The sequence below is a fragment of the Centropristis striata genome, chromosome 21, assembly GCF_030273125.1.
Source record: "Centropristis striata isolate RG_2023a ecotype Rhode Island chromosome 21, C.striata_1.0, whole genome shotgun sequence".
Taxonomy (NCBI): Eukaryota; Metazoa; Chordata; class Actinopteri; order Perciformes; family Serranidae; genus Centropristis; species Centropristis striata.
Genome location: NC_081537.1, coordinates 15,422,287 through 15,449,982, shown reverse-complemented (window position 1 = coordinate 15,449,982; position 27,696 = coordinate 15,422,287). Strand labels below are relative to the sequence as shown.

General features: G+C 37.2%; 1 protein-coding gene across 1 annotated transcript; it reads right to left on the bottom strand.

Annotated features, from left to right (window-relative positions):
- Window positions 1-5,501: 5,501 nt before the first annotated feature.
- LOC131959428 (synaptic vesicle membrane protein VAT-1 homolog) lies at window positions 5,502-26,638 on the bottom strand. Its single transcript, XM_059324627.1, has 6 exons — window positions 25,977-26,638; window positions 19,313-19,520; window positions 14,077-14,247; window positions 13,827-13,916; window positions 12,754-12,992; window positions 5,502-9,966 (listed from the first exon to the last, which is right to left on the bottom strand). The coding sequence occupies exons 1-6, from the start codon at window positions 26,364-26,366 to the stop codon at window positions 9,778-9,780; spliced, it is 1,287 nt and encodes a 428-aa protein (XP_059180610.1). The 5' UTR covers window positions 26,367-26,638; the 3' UTR covers window positions 5,502-9,777.
- Window positions 26,639-27,696: the final 1,058 nt, after the last annotated feature.

Here is a 27,696-nt window from a genome sequence, read left to right as displayed (position 1 = left end):
TAAATGTCCTGCATTATGGCTGCACGGACGCCTTGTGCCAACTGAGCGCACGCCTGGTCTGCCACACCAAGCTGCATTATTTATAGCACATATTTACACCCTAAGCTATCTAAATTTAACCCCGGAGCAGCTATTTCTGTATGAGAGGTTACACTGAAAGTCATTAGCGCGGCTCTGTCAGGAGTCGTTAGGCTGACCGGGGGTATGTCCGAGCGCCAACGATAAAAGGCATATTAACAGTGCATAATCTCACACATAGAAAAATGTACAGAATATGAAAATTGTGCAGAAAATGACAGAAAATCAGGCCTACCAGCGGTGTACATATGCGCGGGGATGTAGGCTAGGTGCCCGGCTCCGCCGACCGCATCCCAGTGACGCGGCAAGATTTTTTAAAGGAGACTCCCACAGCAGCACAGAGGGTATTCCCATTTAAAGCCAGAACGTCAAGCTAGACAGCGTGAACACACAGCTTCCGACGTAACCTTTCAAAATAAAGGCTCACGAGCGTAACATTGTTTTCATTCACATTTTAGAGATAGTCGGTTTAAAGCACAGTGCATTGCACATCAATAACCATACTTCACTTTAGTTGACATAGTTGCAACATAATCACTGCTGACTAAGAAATGCACTCCCTGGTCACTTTTAGTGGTGGAAACTAGACCTTTGTAATAGGTTTGGGTCATATTATTTTGAAAGGTAGTCAGTTATTGAATACAAATTACACGGGAATTTTTCCAATTAGTAACTGAATCCACTGGATTACAAAAACCGTTATCTATTATGAACACTTTTGGATTATTTGAAAATAAAACAATTCTTATATTGCACTATTGGAAAAAAAAAAGATAGAGCCACAAAAAATGTAGTTCCACAAACATTCTTTTACTGTCTATTAACACTTTCAATGTGAATAAAAATACATGTTTTGCATATTGTGCAGCTGGTCAAATCAACTTTCTTTAACAAAAACTGTACTGGCTTAAACTGTAGGTGCACTATGTATATTCTACAGCATGTGGGATGCTGTTACTGCAGTTACTACAGCTTTTTGTTGCTGCTGTTTTTCAATCCAAGGCCACACAGAGGACTGCACAGTTCTCTATACTGTCTGATGAATTCATATTCCATGTGTTGCTGATACAGGAGCAACCATATTAACAGCCTACTAATAACTGCTGTTACACTGTGGTAGAAACCTTTTGTGACAAACACAAGTTGACACGTTGTGCGTTTGTCTAAAAATAAATTGTGGCATTTCTGTTGGAGTCAGCAGCAGCTACGTGTAAGAAACTGTCACCCGCTGCAGACAGCTGAGGGTTAAACAAAGGACATCTTTGTTAAGTAGCTGCTGTACAAAGGGCTGGACGAACCCTTAGTGAGGTAAGAATGAGATAAACGTGCAGACGTACAGACTGCTGATAGAAAAAGGGAATAATAAGCACAAAGCTATCACTGTATCTGAACATCTCAGCCTCCCCACCCTTTATAAACACACTGAAGTTCATATGTTTTCAGTATCTCTAATCCTTAATGATTTAATACTAATTCTGTGGGATTGCACAATTTTTTTTAGGTAAAATCGTAAATCTCAAACTTAATTACAGGATTTTTTTTTTATTGGAGCTATGTGTGTGTGCACCCGCCTCTATATGCATAAACAATTATGTTTTATTTATTTTCCTGATTTCTGTTTTTGTGTGTGTGTGCAAGCTTGGGTATATCAGTCAAACTGGAGTTGGATTGATTGAAAATGATCATTAATCTATTTTAGAAATGGCTTTTTATCTGTTTTTGCAAGCCTTTGCTTTTCCATTAACATGGCATGTTTGTAATAATGTTAATCTCATGTAGAACTTATCTATATTGCAACACTTATTGATTAATGTGTGATGTCTGACCTTTTTCCACTGACCCTGCTACCGCCCCTGTTGAGTTGTACACCAAAACTGATCTTTGAGTCATCTGTACTTTAAACTTGTACTTTTGCACTGTATGTGTAATCATATAGGTACAATGTTAATTGCACATGTATGGATGGCCTTAAAAGGTAATGTTTCATTTCCTGTTCTTCCAGGAGGTGCAGGTTTAAAACAAGAAGTGCATTTTGTTGCTGTCTTTGGTTTCCTTGTATTTTACATTAGCCAATGAATCTCAGTTCCTAATACTGCTTCAAACAAACACAAACATTTGTGATAATCTTTCAAAATTAACGAGAAGTGATCTCCACCTCTGGTAATTATTTGCTATCAGTGTGATTCAATGCAGAAAAGTGAGATGAAAAGATTCTGACTGTTAAGAGACAGATGGAGCCGGAGCATATGGCATTTGATTAGACGATAAATGGGCTTGTTTTGGAACAAGCTTTGTCTGCTTAGCGTTTCACCTCGCTATATTTGCATTTGGCCACATTTTCTGTAGCAATGGGTTCAAAGGATGACACCCAGAAACATCCTGCACACAACTTTTCAGATGGAAACAACGAGCTCCACCATCCTTTTCTCATTGGATCAAGGATGTTACGTATTTCTTAAAGCTAGAAAAAAATCAAATACACACTCAAAGGTTCCTCTCAATCTCTTTTCAAAATATGGAGGCCCTTTCTCGACTTTTATGACCCTTTTATGGCCCCTTGACAATCATTAGGGTGGGACTCATACACGACTGATCGCAGCAGTGAACACTCCCCTTTTTTATTTTTTTATATTTTTCATTTTTATTTTTTATTATAATTTCTGTTCATTTATTTTTATTTATATATATCTTTATTTTTTATTTTGCTTTTGTTGTTGTTGTTGTTGTGTTTGCTTCTGTTTTGTTTCTCTCTTCTCTATCTACTTTTGCTTTCCTATTACCTAAATGTGCTTTATATCCTATGAACCTATGGGTGGGTGGGTGGGTGGTAGGGGATAGGGTTAGGGTTAGGGTTAGGGTTAGGGTTAGAATAGGGAACTCGCTCTATCAACATATTTGCTAAACAATATACTTGTGCATTTTTGGAGATGTATCAGTATGTGCAAATTGAAGTAATATGCATATGTTCTGTATTTTTCATCTCTGTGGGATAAAAATTGTAAAAACCAATAAAACATATTTACAAAAACATCCTGCACACAACAAAATGAAAATAGAAAATACATGCAGAAGGCAGCGTCTCTGCAGGTAAAAACACCACCACACAGTTTTAGTGGGTCGTAAGTGATGATTGAGAGAGATTTTATAGAAAAACCCTGCATGGTATAGCTTTAACAGAGCAATCCTCAATAATTCATAGGATATATATTTTATCCTGATAACAAGATGTTAGCCTGGAGTGGCTAAACCACATTTAAAAGACAGGATCTGCTCATCAAAATCCCAAATTAGTCATCCATGATCATGAGACAGTCATTGGAACTTCCTCACAAGTTTTGGTTTCTTGGACAGAACTGGAAGCTGAATTAGAAATGTGTGAGGTGAAGAAAAGCTGTGAGTGCAGGTACAGAAATGACCAGACGAGGACCCCTGCTGGTCACCATGGATGTCTAAGAGTTTGTCTGGTTGTTGGCTGGACTCACGGCTGCGAACAAAACTAGTGGCCACACCTTGGAAACCTCCACACTCACTCTTTCTGAGCATGGATTTTGACATATTTGAACAGCAACATTATTTGGAGTTGTCGACAGCCAGAGTCCACGGAGCCAAAGAGTCTCAGATAAAGGCTTGAAGCCAAGGTTAAAATAGTTTGGGATTTTTCATTAGTTTTAGTTTTAATTTCGTTGTGAATTTTTGTTTTCAAATTCAGTTAGTTTTCTAGTTTTAGTTTAGTTTTTGAAAATGCTTAGTTTTAGTTTAGTTTTTATTAGTTTTAGTGTTAGTTTTAGTTTTTTTGTAATGGGTATGTGCCTTTATTTCCTTTGGTTTATCCATCTCAGCCCCAATAAGGTTATTAACTCTTACAGTTCGGGTGTTTTGTATTTTGGGTGAAGTGTAGACATCCCAGTCTCAGTAAACATATTTACCATGTGTTCCTGCATGTTGAAATAGAAACACTGAATTATGTATGAAAAAAGTTGACAAAAATGAAAACTAAGGACATTTTCAATACATTTTAGTTAGTTTTGTAACCACACAATACAGTTTCAGTTAGTTATCGTTTTTTAAAAAAACTCGTTTTTATTTTTATTTCAGTTAACAAAAATGTTTTTTCAATTTTAGTTTTCGTTATTTTGTTAGTTTTCGTTAACTATAATAACCTTGCTTGAAACTCACTTCTAACTATTCTCAGTGGGTTTCAGATGTAACATGTGACTGGGATTTGGAGTTCTCCAGGGAGTGGGTGGGTTATATGTGATTATTGGTAACTATTATTTTTACTGTTATGTTATTTTAGTTGTTTATTCACGTGCACTTGTATATAAGCATATGTATAGGTATGTGAATGTACAGTGGCGGTTCTTCACAGGGGCCACTGCCACTGTGAAGAAGCCCTTTGCTCCTGCTGTGGCCCCAGTGTCAAATTAATAATAAAATGATCAATTTATAACGATGATATTCGCTGGTGCCAAAACCGGAACTAATATGACTCATCGTTCTACGCGGAACAATTCTTACCTATTTTTTGTTCAAACAATATCTCATGGTACACAGAAGGAATGTGTACATGGTATAAAAGTTTAATTATACAATAAAAGCTTGTGTATACATATAAAAAAAGAGATCATTCTCACTGTACTGCACTTTCAAAGTAAAAAAAAAAGAAATTGTGCAAAAAAATGAGAAATGTCATTGTCGTACAAGAATAATTGTTATTGTTGGTAAGTCTCATTGTTTCAATCAATGTATTTGTATCTTCCAAATACTCAAATGAAAATAAAAGCTAAAATAAAGGTTTTGAATGCTTAAACATCATCTTTGCTGTCTGGCCACCAGAGTAAAATTGGTCTAGAACCACCACTGTGAATATGTTTTGTGATCTATTTTTGTAAACCTCTTCACATGCCTACCTATATTTTTCTTTAAAATAAAATAAAAATTTGATTTAAAAAAAAAAAAGAGGAAAAAAAAAGTTTGTCTAGTTGACTCTTTACACCATCTGGAAACGGACTGTAACGAGTTGACAATTCTTTCTTATCCAGCAATCTAGGAATATGAGTAAACCAAATAAAACATGGAGCAGGTCTGAGATACTGATCTTTGTAGGACAATTGATACAATACACTACAAATGTTAGATTTAAATACTGCAAATGTGAAAAGATAGCACGGATTTCAAAAAGAGGTCATTGGCTCACATCACAAATAAATGAAGTGGACAAACTAGTAAAAAGTATTTTGTCTTCCTTAACTTTAAAGGAAGTTAAATTGAGATGAGCTGACGTTTTTCCCACATTTTTTTGGAACATGCTCCCTTTAATCACATTGTGTTTTCCTGGCTTCACATAGGTTAATTTTACCAGTTCACAGGGGTTAACTCAATGCCCCCTTTAACAATTACAGAACCACAAGCTTACAGCAACATATGTGATAACACTTTAATAATACAGACCGATTAGTGCCATTTAACACAGAAGGCAAGTGTGCAGAGTGTTTGTATAAAAATGAGAAAAAAAGCAGCTTTGTTTGATCACCATCGTGAATGCAGAAACACATCAAACTTTTCACTTGAGACATAAAAATGGTTTGGCGCTCAACATCAATGATAACAACGTGGAGAGATAAACAGGCTCAGCACACAGAATGATCATAACCACAACTGTTAAAAATTAAATGTACAAATGTTTGAATGATTCATATAGCGTGCTACACTATGTTGTAGAATCTTTGAATGGATTATAAGCATATTATTTATCTATTTTTAACTAGAAAACATTTTTAGAATTTAATAACTGAACTGATGTATAAGAAACATTTGTTGAACTGAGGATCAATTGTTATTAAGATTATGTTTTACATTAAACAAAGCAGGCTGCAGTACATTTTGCTCACAGGCAACATTGTAGAGTATTTTAGTTATTCAAAGGCACAATTTCACCACTAGATGTCCCTCGCTGCATGAATGAATACTGTACGAGTTGCACATTTTTGCCAAATTATTATAGGAACCTTAGATTTTACTCAAATTTTAGACAGCAAAGCACACTGTAGTTTTGTTGCTATATTTCCTGGCTGTCACTGATATCACATTGAACTGTAATGCATTACGAGATATGCAAGCTGCTGTCTTAATTTAGGTTTATTTACATTTTTGCCATTTTGTTTTTATACTTTTATTTGTCATTACTATTACCAGTATTACTTGTTTTAATTTCATTTTTTCACTTGTAAATAAGATTTCGATCCCACTTCTTGAACATAAAAATTACATATTTCCTTTGAAACACGTTTTTTCTTTTCCTGTTTCCTACACTTTGTTTTTTTTCTAGACCAACTTATTTTTTAATCCATATTCTTTTAAGGCTTGATGATGTTATTACTTGACAGTATTTTTCTACCTTTATAAACACCTTGTGTTTTGAAAAGTGCTCTATAAATAAAGATTATCATTATTATTTTTAAATTGTAAGATTTCCATCTACCATGTTGGTGAAGGCCAGGCTTGTGAGTTCAAAAATAAGCAGAGCAACAACCCAGAATCGGAAAGTAGGGTTGCACAATTTTATCAAAATCACAAAATGGACTTGTGCTATTCCCAAATTGCAGAGGAATCAATATTTGTTTAAGGCAAAATATGAATAAATAAAATAAAATATGAATTAAGTATTGTGGCACGACAAATCATATTGAAAAAAATCTTTGTTTGGTACAGATTCATGCAAAAAAAGTAGAAATAATGCAAAAAATATCAATTCCATCAAAAACAATTGCATTTTGTCTCAATTGTGCAGCCCCATTTAAAATAATTAAACATTTTTACATAAAAGCACACTGGGATTTTGGTAACAACTTAAAATTCACATAATCACAGTAGGCCGAGTCCCGATCCAACTCACAATCCACATCAGGTCTTATGTCACACTTGGAGAAGGAAACCTGGCCAAAATTAACAATACTTATCCAAGTGGCCCAAAGAAAAACAATGTCACAAATGTAAATAACAAAAGGCATTATCTGTGAAACCTTGTTACAAGTTCCTTTTTTTCCCCTCCAAACAACAAGGCAGGCTTCTGAGAGAGTTCAGCTCCAGAGCGAGACAGAAAGCAGGACAGAGAGGGTGGAGAGAGGAATGTGAGGAGCTGCTCTGGTGTGGACGGAGGGAAAACTCTTTCTCTTGTGCTTCGGTAGAGTCTTCTGCGTCACAGCATTGAATTACACCCACAGCTGGACAAAACATCAGCATTACTAAGCCCACTATTTAAGGTCATACATTCCAAGAAGCATATGCAAGCTTTAAAACAATCATAAAAATGATTACCGTGCAGAAAATGGACACTTAATATTCTATCACTATACTGTAAGAGCTGCAAAATGAATATGTATCGAGCACAGAAATACAAAGTTCATAAAAGCAAAGCTTCCCATTTTCATAATGTTTTCGGTATATATAAGAGGAAGTGACACATACTGTGCTGTAGTTCTGTAAACTTGGCACTATTTTTTGATTTTTTTTTTAAGGAGGCAATAAAGCAGCTAAATCAATTAAGGCAAGAAAACCTGCCTTCTCATGGCTCGCCAAACAGTTTCAGCACAACACTGTTTGGAAGAAAACAACCTGCCAAGGCAAGGAAGTCCCGCTAATTGTTATTCACAGTTGGCTTGACGGCAGTGGTGGAAGCTGGCATTAAATTTGGCACAAATATGTGAGAAAAATAACAATTTATACTAGAGTACAACACTGACCTGGGCCATCAAAACAACGTTCGTCAATTTTTGCAAACTACAACAATCACTAGTAGAAATATTTACTGACAAAACTGGGCTGGGTTGTTAAATTTGATGACTTCAAATAATATGTGAAAGGATCCCAAAAGAATTATGAAAAGTCAGTAATGTATTCTGATTACATTTAAAGTACTTTGCCAGATTTTAGCTGCTGATTAAAAAAAGAAACTGAAATAAACACAAAGTTCAGGGAATGTATTTCAGATTACTTTACAGACAGAACCAGGGCTGGTGTGTATGAAGCTGCTTTAAAAAAGAACCCCAACTTAAATGCCTAATTCAAGATATGAGGAAATAATGCGCTTATTCTATAGTTAAAAAGGTATTATATACAAGTTTTCTATATTGAAACATCTGGAAACGACTACACCTATTGTCTATATATTTTCGGTTAAATTGTGTGCATTATCCTAAATTTTTGCAACAATTTTCAAACCTAAAGTCATATTAAAATCATAGTTTTAATCAAGATAATGGTCTATTTTTATTTTGTTACCCGTCTATGGCTTTTGCACATGAATCGGTTTTTGCCAGAAGCATGAATTGCAGTCATACATTAACTTTTTTATACAGTTTTAAACCACATTTTTAGGACAATATATTTAAACCAAATGAAGGCTTATAATCATCAAAAAAATCTGGAGTTATCAGAGAAAGAAGCTGAGCAAAAGTTAATCACTGGTCTGTTTGTTTCGGAGATGGGGAAACTTCTGCGGATAATTCAGCTCCCGATAAAAATCCCTGAACGAGGGGCACTGAGGAAATCTCACCTGGGAGAAGCTGACTGCAGGTGCTACCAGCCGTCACTGGACTATATACAGTCATGGGAAAAATTATTAGACCTTTGTTTTCTTCAATTTCTTGTTAATTTTAATGCCTGGTACAACTAAAGGTACATTTTGGACAAACAGCTGTCAAACAAAGAGCTGATACCTAGCCATTTTCCATGGTTTTCTTGATAATTATTTTTGATAATTATCAAAAACCATGGAAAATGGCAAGATATTAGCTCTTAAATTAAACACTTATCACCTATTTGTGTTGTTATCATTTTATTTGTCCAAACAAATGTACCTTTAGTTGTACCAGGCATTAAAATGAACAAGAAATTGAAGAAAACAATGGTGGTCTAATATTTTTTTCCATGATTGTATTTGTTTTGGTTGTTACTTTGATTGAGAGAACCCTTAATGGCAGAATGCATAATGTGCATTAAGTTGGTAAGAATCTTGCATCAGTTGCTAAATTAATTAGAAACATTGCAACACAATTAGGCATATAATTGAATCAAATTATTGAAATATTTACTATGTCCTTCTTTAACTAATTTGGGATTTCTATGCATAATATATAAAGAGTTGTGGGGGATTTTTTCCCGAATAAATAAGCTTTCTTCTTCAATGACTCACATAGTAAAGCACATATCATGCTGACTACAGTGCATGAGTAATTAAATCATAACCTAGCCATGATGACTGATGTGTTTGATTATTTTCAGTTCTTTTGAACAAAGCTTCTGCGTCTTTCTTTATACTTACAATTTTTACTCATAAATCAATGTATAGGACCATTTTTTGGGGACAATTTCTTCGAAGTTTCATACATGCCGGCCGTGGTTTGTTGTTACAAATATCATGTCAGACTTGCTGAGCTGTTGTGCACCTTAATTTAGTCATTTTTAACCACCATCTGTAATCATCATACATTATTCATCATATAATGTGACAGAATACAGTTAATTTCCATTTAAAACACAAGTATTCCCAACATAGACACTACACTAAGGACATATTGCACAACAAAATCTTCATAAACATTTGAAAATACTGACAAAGTCAAACAATTTCGCTTTTCCTCTCAATCGGGAACTCATTCAGGAAGTGCTTGAAAATATCATTCAAATAAACACTCTTACTCAATCCTCAGCTTTAACTTCCTCTGTGGTCTCTTCTTTCTTCTCACTGACGGCAGCTTCAGTTTTTTCCACATTTTCTACCGGCTCAGGGTCGGACTTTGGCTTCTCCTCCACCTTCTTCTGCTCGGGGAGAAGGATGACTTTCCCGATGTTTTGGCGTTCGTGCATGCGCCTCATGGCATCAGTCACCTGAGAGAAAACAGAGGAGATGAGCAGATAAGCAAAACATGCTTTTTTTCCTACTGTTTTGAGTTAGGTTGCACCAATGTCATTTGTAACATTTTTTCCCCCAACCTTACATGCATGCATTTTTTACACTCTTGCTTTTTTAACATTATGTTGGAAATATGTGTTAGGATTTAATATGTACATAAATAATTCAGTGCAAATCTTCAAAGACGAGTTGAATCTCACTTAACTATCTGGTGAGAAGAGGGGTGAATACCTGGATAGAATCAAAATAAGACTTTAAGTCTTGCTCTTTGGTGATTTATTTATTTTCCCAATGACTGGAGATGCTTGGAGAGATACAGAAAAGATTGTGAATCTTATTTTATGAGCACATTTGTTTGGTAGTGAGAGCTGCATTGTTGTGTTTTTTAGTTCCAGATTGAAGCTGAGAAAAGCTGACGAGAAACTGGGCCTAGACAAAAACAGTGGCAGCCTACCCTACCAATTAAGGCTGGGTGGTATATCGGTATTACGAGTTATACCGATATATTTTAAAATGAGATATGTAGTTGAGACAATACCGCCATACCAATATATAATATCTTTTCATGTTGCCTTAACTTATGACCACTATTTGTTTGCTCCTCTCTGCTCACTAGCAAGAGCTAGTTCCTAAAAAAAGAGAAAAAACAATGGTTCTGTAATTTGGAGGTATTCCACATTCCGGATTGCAGATGAAGAGTATTTGAATCTGATGAAATTGCTTCAAAAAGGTGGAAGGTTTTGAATTTGATAAAGTCTCCAAATAAAACAGGTTGATGATGATTTCTTGTGGCGTTGAGTTAAAAATAAACACTTTGCACGTTTTGTTTAAAATACCAATATATATGTCGTATATCACCATTCGGCCTAAAAATACCGGGATATGAGTTTTGGTCCATATCCTTTATAGTAACTATTTCACCAGTCAGCATCTGATCGGTACTTTTGGCCCCAACCAGATGTATCTGCAATGATGCACTTTCCGGTGTTTGGTGGGCATTTTGGAAAAAAATCACCACTACCAGTGTAAGTAGAATTGATTTATACATATTTACAATCTATGTATGAAATTTAATTAATGTACATGGTAGGGGTGTGACGATACACTGAGCTCACAAGACGAGACACAATATTGGGTTCACGAGAATGAGACAAGACGAGATTTTAAGAAAACTACAATGACACAATATATGACTGGACCAATAGACTTATTTAACAGAGTTGCACATGCATTTTGAAATGTTTTACTATAATTCTTTACATGCATGATGTAGGCATGAGCTTTTAATAAACTTCTTCTTCCACAAATTGAAACTAAAACTAAAATGTATAAAAGTTAAAATACAATTTATAAAATTAAATATTTCTCTCTTTTTTTCAAGTGCAAACAATATAAGCTGTGTTTCCTTTAGGGGTAAGAGTGGCCACCGGGAAAGTCTCAGGCCACACCCTCTCAAATGTCCACTCACTCTGCGTGTCTCCACTACAAAAAGGCCGTACGTATGGTGTTCCAACGTGGCAAAATCGCTTAGCGACAGTTTCGACCGTGACCACATAAGCGATGGATTAAACACGGGAGAAGCAACTGTGGCCGCCGTCGCTAACTGTGCACAACATCAGCAGCTCATCAAAACATAGCAGCATGGCTAATTATGCACAGCATCTCCGCTGATCATAAACATAGCGATTTTGAATTAACCGGCATCGCTAACTGTGCGCAGAGTGTCCGGTGCTTGTTGTAAACAAACAGAGATCGCTAAGTGAACACCTCCTGCAACAGCAGCACATACACACTGTACTGCTACAGAGCTAACTGTTAGCCTAAGCAATTTGACAATTTGACGAGATCTCGTTGCACGAGATCTCTTCACACCCCTAGTACATGGAGATGTACATGTCTTATTACAATACAAAACTTACTTTGATGAAAGAATGTATTTTATTGTGAAGTATGGTCCTGGTCGATATCTATTCTGCTTACCCATAAATATCCAATTGTTTAACAGCGAGGACATGAAAGTGGACGACTTGTGACAAGGATTGCCCATGCTTAATTCACCGGCATTTTCTTCCTTTTGCAGACTCTGGTAAACCCAAAGCTAACATACATGGTTTAAGTGGTACACGGTTTGAAAGATAAATATTTAGACTCTAGTTTCACACCACATAATTAATTGGAAACATATCATGATCATTTATATTAGTAGTTAATGTGAAATTTCTATAGAATGTTAGCCAAAAGCCGGCCAACTGGTGATACAGTGACGTAACATGAGCACACATTAATGACTGTTCGCTCAAAACGAGGATCAAGAATAATAAATACAATGGATTTCTGTGACTTATATCTCTTCCATAAGTCATCTGTTAATTTCCTGCCTCACTTATTGTCTGTTTCCAGCCAGAAAACACAAACCAGGGTGCATCAGTCTTGCATGAGAACTCGTGTGTGTCCTTGGAGGCAGCCGGAGAAACTTGAACCGCAGAGATACCCTCGTAAGTAGTGGATGCCACGGCAACAATCTAGACCGTCACCTAGCAACAGCCCTTAAGTACCGTCTCATCTGATTGGGGGGATCGAGGTCCGCTCGCCTGACACACATGAGTAATGAAACGGAGGAAAACACCAGAAGGTGGTGACGCAGAAGGAGCATCAGTGGAGCTCCTCCTGTGTGATGTACATTCATCTCATGTCTGTGTGTCGATGAGAGAATAATACACTACACACTACCTTTTTCACATTTAGATGTAAAACACACTAACCTCCTCAAAGTGGAAGCATGAGTCGATGCGGGGCTTGATCTTGCCCTGCCCGTAGAGCTCCAGCAGCTTGAACATCGTCCTGCTGATGAGCTCCTCGTCAGTGATGTAGCCCAGATGAAAGCCACAGACGGCCTTGTTGGCCTGCATCAGTTTGAGCGCAGAGAGGGAGAGCTGGTTGTACCAGGTCTTCGCCATGGCCAACAGGTTCTTCTTGTGGCCCGTCACCATATTAGACACACCTAGAAAGACGCACAATAGAAGGGAAAACATTTAAAACCACACAGAGAAGAATTTTTAGCAATTTATAGAACGTTCATGAGGAAACGGTCTTTAACTTCAATTTTGGCATCTGAGAATACAGTATGTTCTATACTTACTGATGAGGGTAAAATAAAGAAATATTCTTCCCTTTTCTATTTCAAGTGAAATATATTTTGAGAGCTGTCAACCACCAAGTCTCACACCAAGCATTTACATTTTGACGAGCTTTAAGATCCTTTACTTAAGTAGAAGTAGCAATACTGCAATATAAAGTTACCCCATGGCAAGTAAAGGTTTTTTTTAAACTTTACTTAAAGTATCAAGGATAAACGTACTCATTGTTTTATTGTTGTAGTCAGAAGAGGTAGAGCCAATTATAATGACTTTTATATTTTTTTTGCAGTTTAATCTACAATAATGCTAATGTTTAATAAAAACAAGTAAATCTAAGTATTTCAATGACCTTGTAACTAAAGCTGTCAGATAAAAATAAATCCAACATGTAAAGGACATATAAATGTACATGTACAAGTACTATGTTACTTTCAACCTCTGTTAGCTTAGAAACAAAAAAACTCTATTGTTTCCAAGACTACACTTTAATGCACCTGTGACATTCAGGTGTGCAGAGATTTTTTTCAATCAACTCTCTGAACTTCCATTCAATTCTATTCATTATTGATATAATGATGCAAAACAAGCATCATTTGAACTTGTTTACATTTAAGCAATTTGAGTAAAATGAAGCAAAAATGCAAAAGATACTTAAAACATGTCAATAAGTTGTACCAAAAGTACAACAGAAGTCTTACCAAAGACTATAAGCGTGCCCAAAGGTTTCAACAAATTGAAGCCTTTCTGAGTGTCTGAACCACCGAGGGGGTCAAGGACGATGTCCACTCCTGCAGAGAGTCAGAATAAAAAAAATAAAAATAAATGGGAACAATAAAGATGAGGAAGTTTTTATGTCTCTACACTAACTTGACTTAACATTAACTCAAGAAAAAGAAAAGTAATATTAAATATGAAAACCTGAACCTTTGCAGTTGTGTGTTTTCTCACCTTTCGGGCTGATTTTGCGGATTTCCTCCACGTAGTCTTTGGTGCGGTAGTCGATGGGGTGAGATACCCCACTTTGGGTGATGGTCTCGTGTTTAGAGGCCGACGCTGTGCCAAAAATGGTCACATCTGGCACAGTCTGACACAGCTGGGTAACAGCCATACCAACACCACCTAGATGTGCCGCATCAAACACAAGTGAGAAAATTAACTGCAGGTGTTTTCACTTTTCACTGTAAACTGTTCAACCTCTGTGTGATCCCTCTCTGAAATACTGAGTAACTTAATCATTAAACAATGAAACTACACTGGTTTAAATGTATAATATGTAACTACACATTAAAATTTCTACCAACAAGTACATTTATGTTATATATTCATTTGAGTTGTATACATTATTCAAAGAGACATTAGTGATTTTAATCAGGGTAAAGATCCATTATGATTCATTTGGCATCATATCTTCTTTGTGAATATGTTAGTGATGCAGTTTTCTGCAAGAAGCTTTCAAAACTTTTTCATCCAGTTTTAAGCCAAAGACAATACACTTATAAGACTCTGGCTGTTTTTAACTAAATTTTTTAACCAATAAGGGATTTTACTAATTTGAGAAACACACGTTATTAATGTGAAACTGTTGTATTCAGTGTTTTTTACTGGTGATAATCACCTGGTCTGTTTGTTTTAGAGAGTAGGAGACTTTTGTGGACAATTTGGCGACTAGTAAAAAAAACTCCTAAATGTCTGGATCGTAAGCTATCTGAGAAACGGGCTGAGCAAACATTAGTGGCAGCTCGGCTCACAGCCCCTCTGGGACATCCTTTGTCGACCAAACCATGTTGAAATGGTTTTGATTTAAAGACCACGAGCGGCAGAACAATACATATTAGAGGTGGGGGGAAAAAATCGATACAGCATAGTATCGTGATATTTTGTGTGACAATTTTATATCGATTCATGGCCACCAAGTATATTTAGCGTATGGCGGCCGTCAGCACTTGAGCCGTTTCTGTGGCCATAGCAGGCTCACTCTTAGTAATATACTGGAGAGACTGGTATCATATTAAACTACACTGAGATACACTTAGAATTTTCTCTTATTTGACAAAACAATTCTTGATTGAGTTTAATTTTCTGGACACAAAATGCAGTTAAACAATTAAATCACAATATATTGTACCGAAATACTCACCATATCACACACTGCTTATAATCACAATAATATCGTATCATGACTCAAGTATCAGGATAAAATCGTATCGTGGGGCCTCTGCTGATTCCCAACCTCTATTTCATATTGTACGTTTCAGTGCATTTTCACTGCAACTATGTGTTATATGGCTCGAAGCTCATTTCTAGCACTTTTGTGAAAAGTCTAGTGGTGACCCCAACCTTTCCAGAGACCTCAACTGTGTCCAGAAAATGTGAATAAAATGGTTCACCAAAAACAAAGAAGCCATGAAAACATATACACAGAGTAAAATAAACATAACGTATATTTTACTCTGTGTAAACATAACTTAGAGTTAGAAAAAGCTAATAGAATACATACAGTATATGTGTTCTCTCAGACAGTCAGAATAAATTAAAATGAAAAGGGGAAAACTGGATTGTAAAGGGTCGTTCATGCGCGGCAGATTTGGTGGGATTACGGATCAGATTTATTTCTAATAACTCCAGAGGCTGTCTGACATTACACTCAGCTCTACAGTGGCTGTTGATGTGATTTCACGGTGGTTGAAACCTTGTAAGATTGAACCAAAAGGTTAAATAGCAGACAGTGGTTTCTCCACAGTGAGTTTTTTTTTTCCACAGTCGTGTCTGATGCCTGGATGTGCAGGCTCACCAGTAATCCTTCCTGCCCTCTCCTTCACCCTGGCCTCTCATGTGGCTGATTCATACAGGTCAGCTGAGAGCCGCCCACACACTCAACACTAAAACACGGCCTCTGAAAGGAGGAGGAGACGCAGGAGAGCGCTGGACCATAATGGTGGATGCTGACATTAGCTGGTTGGTTTACTTGGACTCGAGACAAATACTGAGCCATCTGAGTTACTGCAGCATAAATATTTTAAACATATAATAAATAACTTCAAACCAAAAAATAAAGATGATAAAAACCTTGTTAATAACTGTGACTCTTTAAAAAGGCAAATAAATCATTTAGAGGAGCCAGTATGTTAAATACAATATATATGCTGCAAATAAGAAATAATGTAGAACTAATCATTGTTATTCCCACTACAATTTGAAGGTCAAGCCTTTTCATTTTAGTATTAATATACGCTTACAACTCCCAGCACTCCAATATTACATAACATGCTCCAACGACCATCATTAAATATCTGAAGTGCACAATGTGCTGTCCTGAAGATGTTTCACCGCCCGTCTGAAAGGTTTTATGGTCGACACACCCTCAAGAGAGGAACCACTGAGGGCGTGTCTCTACTGCTCAGGTTTCAATATCATATCACAGAACACAGCACAGAATGTATATAAAGTAAAGCACATTAAGGCGTACCACTGTGTTGGTTGAAAGTCAATAAAAACTGGCTAAAATATTATATATTTTAACAATTTTAACAGCAGCAGCAGTTTATAAAAACAGTCCCACGGGGCTGTGCGTTGGCGAGAATCTGGTGATACGATACGTCTCACGATATAGCGGTTATGATTAAATATATTGCGATATATTACGGTAATATATAAAGGCAATATTAAGATTTTTAATTTTTTTATTTTCCTAGGGATGCACTGATTATTAAATTCCGGGCCAATAGGATGTTTAAAATAAAACTTTGCCCAATACCTGATGCCCATTTTTGCTGTTGTATGTAAACATGCAGCTTAATAGGTGACTCTAAATTGCCCATAGGAGTGAATGAGAGCATGAGTGGTTGTCCGTCTCTACGTGTCTGGCCTGTGATAGTCTGGCGACCTGTCCAGGGTGTACCCCGCCTCTCGCCCGCTGCCAGCTGAGATCAGCTCCAGCCCCCCACGACCTGAGTTCAGATAAACGATTAGGGATAATGGATGGATGTTATTTATTACCCCTTTAGTGCCATGGACAAAAATAACCCCTGATTATGAAAAAAATAACTTAACTGTTTTGGCTAAGTCCAACCCCAAAAAACCAACACTACATTTAGTCGACAAATCAGATAAACATCGGACACCGCCATTGAGGAATGTCATGTACTTTTGCAGAAAGGCTCATAGCAGTCAACAGGGTGAATATGTGGCAATAGCGAAGTTTGGCTGATACTATACTGTATGTCAATGCATCCAGAAATTGAGTAAAACTGTCATATTATGAAGAATACACGGCTATATGCATGAAATCTGCAATATGCATGAGTTTTAAAAAAAAGTTTCCTTTTTTAATCTAATCAGAACAATGAGATCTGCGTTCGCACTATCACAGTTGTCATAACCTTCACCTTCACCTCATCCTCAGCTTGAGGGTCGGGGACTATGGTTGCTTCCAGCACCAGCTTATTCCATCCTTCTGTCTTTCGCCCCTGATGTCGTCTCCCCATCTCCTGCATGGCCTCCCTCTACTTCTGGTGCCACTGATCTTTCCTTGCAGGTTCTCATAACACCCAACATCAAAGCACTACTTTTTTTTTACATCTGTCTGCTACGAATATTTACATGCAACTATAATTTCCAATTTTTTTTTACAGTGTTTTTGAGAATCCATAGAGGAGGAACATGAAGTCGCTCCACTTTCCTTACAGCCCTGCCCACTGTAAGGTCCTTTTAGTAGCCGTTCTGGAGCTCTCAATCATATCACATGGTCTTCATCAGGAAATGGAGTTTCCCCAGTTTTCATGTAATTGCAGATGTCATTTATTGTATATTTTTCTGCACAAAAGATGAGGTTTAAAAGTTGAAAATCAATGATTTCCATCCTACTGTGATTATAATAATACTTTTAGCACGTTGGTCATTTAAACACACACACACACACACACACACACACACACACACACACACACACACACACACACACACACACACACACACACACACACACACACACACACACACACACACACACACACACACACACACACACACACACACACACACACACACACACACACACACACACACACACACACACACTTCTCTGCAGTAAATGAGGCTTATTTGTTTGCTCCATTATGAAATGTCATGTGTTGCCAAAGCAACCATGCCTGACAGTGATCCTGATTTCCATTTTTATGAATAAGCTGTTGTGAGGCCACATACACGCACACATACATTATTTCTTCACCTATGACCCACAGTCTCTTTTTCAGCACAGAAGCGTGGCTGCATTCAGAGGAAGTGATTAGTGACAATGAGCGGTGTGACTCTTCACAGGAGATGTTTGTTAAATGTCACACTGAAGTCACAGGGGAGACATAATGGAGTCCAACATATGGAGATCACTGCACATACATGTAAACTGTTGATCTTTTTCATTTGAGTTCAGTATGTTGTCTGTGAAATGTAAAAAATACTGAAAAATTCCAACAACTTACAATAACCCAGTCTGGCATCTTCACATTGCTTGTTTTGTCAAACAAAAGCTAAAATAATACTTTCAACATCCGTGAGGAGCGCATGACGGAAATTTTTCGGGATTATGAAAGAATTTATAATGATGAAAAGCATTGAGCAGTGGCAACTGATCCCATTTAATAAGCTGCAACCAGCAGCTTCTTTTATTTGCATTTTTATTCAATAAATAACTTAATAATAATAATAATAATAATAATAATAATACAAAACTTTCATCTAAATAGCACAAATTCTACAGAATATTTAAATTAAAGAGTAAAAAAGCCAGACTTTAGGAATTATGGTTGTGAATGTATTTGGATTTTGTCTTCATTATTATTATTATTATTTTTATTATTATAGTGTTTATTAAGTTAAACTTCGTCCTACTTGTTTTCAGACATTTCTCTTGTTTTGGGTATTTTTTAATTTTTTGTGGGTTTTGGTATTGTGTCATGTTTGAAATAAAATAATATAAATAAATATATAATTTTCGAGGGACATTGATCACTTCAAGAAAAAAGGAGTATTTTATTATTTGTTGCTTATCACTGATTTTATTTGAACTGGCAGAAACATCGCAGCATTCAGAAAACACTCACTTCATTGTGTCTTTAGTATTCAGTGTGTGTGTGTGTGTGTGTGTGTGTGTGTTTTGTGTGTGTGTGTGTGTGTGTGTGTGTCCTACCTGCTGCCATATGAACAAGGATGCTCTTGCCCGGCCTCACGTTGGCCATATCAAATAGCATCATGTAGGCGGTTATGTAGTTAACGGGGATAGCGGCACCTTCTTCAAAGCTCATCTGCTCGGGCATGGGGAAGGTACGGCTGGCGGACGCAACGACCACTTCCTGCCACAGGCCATTGCGGGCCATCACGATGACTCGATCACCCACCTGAGGGAGGAGAGAGGAAAGGGAGGAGAGAAAGTTACTGAAAGGAATTTAGTGGTCATGGTGTGTGTGTGTCGGGAAATTTCCATGGGAAGTTACGTTCCGGAATAGCTGCACAACACTGAACTGGTGAGTTTGTGTATGGGGGTAAATACACGTAAAACAAAAACAAAAAACTTGCTTCTATGGCATGTTTTGGTTAAAAGTACAGCCTCTTAAATGAATTGTACAGATAATTGGCCAGCATACCATAAAACATTAATCAACCCTCTGCATGCACAGCTTGATATACAGCCTGAGCAGCTGACCCCTTCATGTCCATATTATTCCTGTTAACTCCCATGGAAAATTTCCACTTTGAATATTCCCTGAATGATGCAACCCTAGTTCAGACTCTTTAGGGCTGCGAAGGGAAGAGAATAAGACAGATGTGAACAGGAGAAGTAACGTCCTCCTCCATGAGCTCAATTTCTGGCGTCACCACCACTTTGCTCTTGTCTACGGTGCAAAGTCAAATGGCAAATTGAGGTCAGGCAGGAACAGGAAATCATCTGATGTATCTTTACTGTTGAATGACATGAGGGCAACTCATTACATTACTGCTGAGTCGGTCAACACTCACATTCATCCTCACAAAGGAATGACTTTAAGAGTAACCTTGTGATAACTGACCTCAAATTCTTGGAATGTTTAATAGGATCATAAAGACTAAATTTGAACTACTGAAATAATGGCTGCAAGCAATGATTATTGTCATTATTAGTCTGACACGAAAGCCTACAACACCTGGCTCTCACTGCCTCTTCCAAACTGAACTATCATAAACTATTTTTCTGTTTTTGTATTTTTATTTGCTTATCCATCCTGCTGAGAATCTGAGAGAATTATTTTAAAAGCATGATATAAATCTTAACAATTTTTATTATGATTATTAATGTTTGACCTATACAAGTAGTGAAAGATACCTATCACAAGTTCCGGGTGCCAGAGGTGGCGTCTTCAAATTGTTTGTATCTGACCAGCTAATGCCCAAATTAGACATTTGATAAACAGAAAAGCAGCAAATCGCCATATTTGATAAGCTGGAACCAGCAAATTTCTTGCATTTTTGCTTAAAAAAAATGACTAAAATGATTATCAAAATATTTGCAAATATTGCATTTTTCCTTGAAATGACTGTTCAAACTCTGCAGTTTGCCACATAGGTCACACATCCACAAATTTCAGGCAATATTCAGGCAATATTGTACTATTCTTTCTCTCTACATACGGTTTTTATTCCATTTTATGTACTTAGTATTTATATGTTACTAATCATATTACCATATATTTTTTCTAATACTTGGATATTGCTTCTTGGTATTAATGTAAAGCACACTGAAATGGCAGGTCGTAACTTGCCGTTATGACCTCATTCTATTTTAGTCCTGAGACCTTGTGACCAGCTCAAAACATCCTACTGTATGTTAAAACCTGCTGCATGTACCTGAACTGTTTCTGTTCAAATAAGGCTCAGTCAAGAGGGCTTATGGGAAATGTTGTCCCTGCTTTGAGTCCTCCTTTCCTCCACAGGGACATGCCATTACAATCATATCACTGTTGTTGCGAATCTCGCCAAAAAAGTGAAGGCTCAGGAAAGAAGTCTAATTGTGAACGCTGCACTGTTTCCTGTTAAAACAGCCTCGAGAGCCACAAACACATCCTGCTGCACACAAACCTATCACAATAGACAAATGACACACACACACACACACACACACACACACACACACACACACACACACACACACACACACACACACACACACACACACACAAATATTTACACACACATGCACAAACAACAAAAACACTCACACACGCCTGTTGTTGTGCGATAACTCTAATAGCAACACTTTTTATGCTTTAACTTCCACCTCAGATGACTCAGATGCTCCGTTTTTTTGGGGGGTTGATAAAAAATTTCTCAACCTCTGCTCTTATGAAACTTTCAAACACCCGCTGGGTGACCTAAAAAACGCATGATAGTCAACTTAAAAACGGCTGAGCTCAGTTCCTGGAACGCTGACATGAACTGAGGTAACTTAAGTGATGTTTGCAGCGGGACAGTTTGTGTGGAAACCTGCTGTTTATTTTGAATTAGTTACTACCAAACATTTGCAGGCCAACTAGGTGACACAGTACAGTTTTACTGCTGTTTATATCAATGCAGGAAAATATAAACAGTGTGAAACATGTCACTTCTTACTGCCTCTTTTATGCACATGATGCAACACGTCTTATGAGCAGAACAAGGAAAAACTTTATTCTAAGTCATTGAAAACAGCTGCTTTAAATTGACCAGATAACGTGCATTGCTACACATCCTCTCATCACACAACATTAAGTTGATTAAAGAGTTTATTTGCAGAGCAGATGGGTTTTTATTTCAAAAGCGGCCGGTTGGAACACTTTAACACAACTAAATCTTCCAAAATATCAATCAAGTCATGAAGCGTAATCACTGCCTGTCAATGCTTTTTATCTAGAAACATCTGCGCCGAGGTAACGCTGGATATAGCCTGTAATGCTATCCTACATCACACATCTGCTCTGTCTGCTTTCCAAGCGTCTTATGAAGCAGCCACACCCTCCTGTGCTCATCTGGAGAAGCCTCATGCTCGGCTCGATCTGTCACTCTGTAAACACTTCGGCTTTGCTTTAATGTGACTGTCTGTTCTGTGTGCCTGTACAGTATCCCACGGCAGCCACACACCCGACTAAACATTTAAGATCTTAACCTAAGTGTGGCCATTTCTCATTTTTGTGGTGTCTTGTGTTTCGCTACTTCCTTTCAAAAAAAGAGGTTTCGGGGGATGCTCCACTCCCCCTATAGGATTCTTGCTCTTGAAAAATGTGAGAAGGATGGACGGAGGAATGAGAGCAGGGTGGGATGGGAAATTCCATACTGACACAGAGGGACTTAGAGGAGCTTCAGTAATAGAAAACACACGTTTCTCATGTTTTTGTTTCTGCAAAGTTTGTCACTTGAGAGACGTTTCACATTCCTCTGCCTCCCTACAATCTGACATTCAAACATACACTGGGTGAGCTACAGGAACCTCCAGATTTGTCACTACACAGAGTGAAAACATACTAGTGCCTGACTGATATGGGATTTTTGAGAGCGATCAATACTGATTTTAGAGGGGAAAATTAATTGATAAACGATATGGTGGCCAATATAGCATTTTTTTGAGCTGGAATGAAAATTTAATTTTTTTATGTAGATATTGTACAGATTTTTCAACACTCTGCAAATGTACCCAGAGAGCTACTTTCTAAAACATAAAAGATTATTAAATAATATTTAACATTGTTATAAATTAGACAAACACTGCATTACACTGTCAGCCAATTCTATCATAGATAACTGTGGAAAAAAAAAGAATAAATAGGAATATAATAAAATGCTAAATAAACATCATTACTGTTCAGTTTCAGCCAATTGCTGACAATTAAAAATAATATTAATAATAATAATAATAATAACAATAATTAAGAGCTAACATCATTTCTAAATCACGCCAAACATTTTCTGCATTAGATAGTATAAAAAAACTGAACCCTTTGAAATTACCTATTTTTTGCATTAATTTGTCATAAAATGTGATGTGATCTGCATCGAAGTGTAATACCAATACCTAATACCACACAAACAATTTTAATATTTCCTGTCCTTATTGAACACAACCATTAAAAAGTATACTCCTGAATTAAGAATTTGAGAAGTGAAAGTACTGAGCATTAAGTCGTTGAATTAAGAACCGTTTAACGGGAAATTATTGAGAGAAATAAAATAATTATATATGTAAATAGATCAGATTCTCCGATGACAAGCTTTAAACTTTAAAACGTGTCAGATAATAATACCCATAAAACTACTTCAGAGCCTAGAAAAGATAAAGAAGGAAAAAAAGAAGATTGATGATTGACCTTTAGAGTCTCACCTCATCTAACTGTTCAGTTAAGGTCTTGGGCACACACACGCTAAATATGGTTATTATGTCTCATGTTGGTGCTTGATATGGTCAAGTTCACACTTACAGAAGTCACGGCAACTGACTCAGTCCCATGCAAATGAGATTTATGTACGGATACAGTTTGTGCCTCCATGTATTAACATATACATCCTAATCACAGATCTAAGTGGCAGATTTTGCAGAAAAATGAACTACATTTAAGTCATTTAACAACTAAAAGACTATTGGATGAAGAAGTATTCAGTACAAATTGAGCAAGGAGGTATGTTATTTCCGGCTGCCATCTTTGTTTGGATAAGGAAAAGGAGTCGTAACTTGGGAAATGGGGTTTTAAATCTTTTTTATCGTTCAACAAACAGGGATATTTTTCATCCTGATAGTTGGAAGAGCCTTTGAGGTAACTATAACTCAAATTTAAAGTTAATACATGAAAGGCACGGACTGGGATGCACAATGATTAACTGTGCAGAGCTCTCGGAGTGTTTTACTTCTCTTGAAAACATTGACAAGAGCTGCAGATCATGGTTCAACTTTAGGAGAAAAAAATATGAGGATTTCGCCCAGACGTCTGCATGGGAGTCATCTGTTACTGAGATTTACATACAAAACGAATAACGCACCTCGTGTGAACCCAGTGACACAGCTGAAAAATCCTGTTTCTCATTCAAATATGATTGTTCTTGCGTTTTCATATGCATGAGAATACGCACACAGAGCATAACTGACTCAATCTTCTATTGCTTTAATTCTTTGTACCAGCAAGTAAACAAATCTAAACCTCCAAGGAAAAACTGGAGTTGCAGTGACATACATTCATGGAGGTTGCCTGCAGTGAGTCACTATGGTTTTATCCTCCATATGTTGTTGTAAAAATAAATGCAGTAAACATAAGAAGTAGCCTCTTGGTTCAGCTCTGCAGTATCTCAAAGAAATGTGCTTTAACTGTAGGGATTCAGGTGCCTGTGTGCTCCAAATAGATCCGCTAACAGACTCAGCAGCATATAAATATTCTGTACCTTTTCATCAGATGTGATATATTTAAAGAAAACTCGACCTCTGGGAAGCTTTTATCAAGGAGAAGGTAAATGTACTCTTGTGCCGGGGAGAAGAATGTAAACAAACTTCAAGGACATAGTGTAAATCAAACACTGCAGCTATTCTTAATGCCAGAATGTTACATTTCAAGCAAGAAAGCTGATTTTCACCCCGTTTTCAAAGTAATGCATTAGACTGATGGAGGTGCTTTTTCACTCTGCATATATAACATATAATGCAGCTATTTTAATGCATAGAAAAAGTCTGTCTGTACAAATACACAGCATTGTTAGATATAGAGTATAAACAATCGATTAAGGGATGGGTTGATCAACAGAAATTGATTCAGCTACTATTTTGATATTAACATTTATACTTTTCAGCCTCTCGGTTGTGAGGATAATCTGCTTTTCTTTGTTTTATATCATTAAATCACATCATTGTTTCAGACTTTCATTGCAATGTAAAATCTATGGACAGAGCAAGGACTCGGGCGGGGCCAGTGGGAGAAACACTAATGTGCATATTCAGTGGGCCACATGATGCAGAAGTAAACCAGAAAGCTAGAAAACTTTTATTTTTTATAGATTTTTTTTATTCTTATTGGACTGAAAAAGTGCCATCTTTAGCTCTGGTATCCAGTTTTATAAAATAACTATCCTGCAGTGCCTTTACAATCCTTTTCATGTACAATGACAATGCAAAGACAGAGAACAGATGTGGAAGACCTTTAAATGCTGACCAATCAGAGCAGACCAGGGTTTTTTTTCTGGGAGGGGTCCTTAAATAGACAGGCACTAAAACGGACCATTTCAGACAGAGGACGAATACAGATGTATTCAGAAGGACCGTATGAGAAAAATAATGTGTGTTTTTTTTTACATTAAAGCATGTAAAAATGTTCTTATAAAAACACAAAATGTAAGAATGAACCTTAAAAATGAGCATAATATGTCCCCTTTAAAGAGAGAAAAAGACAGCTTGAGTCTATATATCTGATCTGTTTTTCTATGACTGCAGAGAAATGAGAGGAAATTATGATAGACCTTTCTTCAAATAAACAGTGAAGTAATGGGTGTCGTTTTCAGTTTCCTGCCATCAAAAGGCCAACAGTTTACAGATTTTCTTGATTTCTCTACAACTTTCACAGCAGAAATGAGGGAACTAAATGGAAAATAAATGTGCTTTAGTGTTTGGAAAAGATTACTAGCATTTTTGGCCAAGAGTGACAACCCATGTGCTACTGAAAACCAATAGTGTGCAGATTTCAGGAATTTACAGGAACACTTCAGTAAACTCAGGTTTAATTCAAAACTACAGCCCAGCAGCTCCACAGCACATGACTGGGCATTGTTCATGGGCTTAGTGGTGTTTTATGGGTGTTCAGCAGGCCTTAACTCACCTTCCGGTCCTTCACATCTCCCCCGACCGCTTCAATGACCCCGGAGCCCTCCATTCCCATCGTGACAGGAGGGGCTGGCAGCAGCTCGTACAGCCCCTGTCTGCCCAGCAGCTCGGAGAAGTTCAGCCCGCACGCCTTGACGCGCACCAGGACCTCGTCAGCAGCCAGCTGCGGCTGCTTCTGCGTCTTCACCTGCAGCTTGACTTTATCATAGCCCCCGTGCCCCGTCAGCACCAGAGCCCGGTAGGAGAGGGGCTTCTGCTCGGCTGCAGGGCTGCTGCTCCCTGACTCCTGCGGTGCTCCTGCAGCCGCCGCCGGAGGAGGAGGCTCCTCGGGCTTCTTCTCCTGCTCAGGTTGCTGCTGCTGAGTTGGAGCCTCTTCGCCAGACATGATAAATCCACTTGTTAGCGCCCTTTGAGGTTTTCAGTCCAGATCAATACTTCAGCCTGTTTGGGCGTTTCTTTCTTTTCTTTTTTAAAAAACACTCAAGGAAAAAAAATAAAGAGTGCTGTTAGATGAAAAATGTTTCTGCTAAAAACTGATATTAAACAGGTCCCTCACTGAAGCGATAGTATCTTTGCAAAATGAGATTATTACTGCGGGGTTTCCTGTGTGTGCACTCCGCTCAACAAGTGACCAGCGTCAAGAAAAACCCATGTACAACATCAATTCCGGTTCTGATTTTCACAGTAAAACGCTTCCTGTTACTGCCCACCAATTACATTTGTTAAAATTGTGTAGTAACGTTTCAAAAAACATACATTTAATAGATTAAAGAGACATGGTAGACCTATAAATCATTAGTATAGCATGTTTCACACTGATTTGTAGTGTGATTGTAAATTGATATGATTTATTAAAAACATTGTGCCAGTGACCTAAAGAAGATAATACAAATAAATGGGCTTATCAATACATCTCACCAAATAAGAAAAAGAAGAAAACAAAGGCTAAACTGAGATTTGATCAATGACAACATATGCTTTTTTTTAATCTGCCAAAATGAACCTTAGCTAGGCCATGAGGTCACCCTGGCCCATGCAGGCAATTTGCCTGTGATTTGTAACACAATTCCAGTTGCAACTTATTTTATAAACTAATTTTTGTCTGTGTGGGTGTAGTGTTCAGGTGTGCAGGCATGATAAAATAATCCATTCATCCGATAACTTGAAAAGGCTTTTATTTTAATGCCAGATATTGTTACTTCCGGTTTGTTTCTACCCGTTTAAGATTGACTTGATGCAGCTTAAAAAGTGACCCATCAGTTGTGTTGTAAAAAAATAGAAAATAAAAAGATGTGAGCCAGCGAGCTTTGGAGAGCTTCAAAACCCGGAAACTGGAGTTGTGGGAGGAGGAAGCGGGATTATTTGAGGTCACAGCTGCACGTGCAACCGTTCAGCTCAGACCTGCTTATAAACGTTAAATAATGCAATGAAAAAATTACTATTACCAGTTTGTGACAGTTCGAAATAACATCAATCTGAGGTGGGTTTCTCCAACATGTCCCCAAGTTCATTTGTAGTATCTATTTCCCTGAAGAGAATAAATAAAAGACATTTCTTTTAAAAACAACAGTCACAAACTTCTATAAACTGACACTGTAATCCATTATTCTAATAAAATAAAAATAAGGGGGGGGTTTGAGGACAAGTGAAATATTTATAGCTCGGTAAGGTCATTTATCAATAATAAAGATTATTATTCTGATTACTATTCTCAC

Coding starts and splice junctions, on each gene's coding strand:
- LOC131959428 (XM_059324627.1), bottom strand. CDS start 26,366: ATGTCTGGCGAAGAGGCTCCAACTCAGCAGCAGCAACCTGAGCAGGAG. Junction 13,917..14,076: donor CCGCAAAATCAGCCCGAAAG/GTGAGAAAACAC, acceptor GACTCTCTGCAG/GAGTGGACATCGTCCTTGAC. Junction 12,993..13,826: donor GGGCACGCTTATAGTCTTTG/GTAAGACTTCTG, acceptor GCGTCTTTCTAG/GTGTGTCTAATATGGTGACG.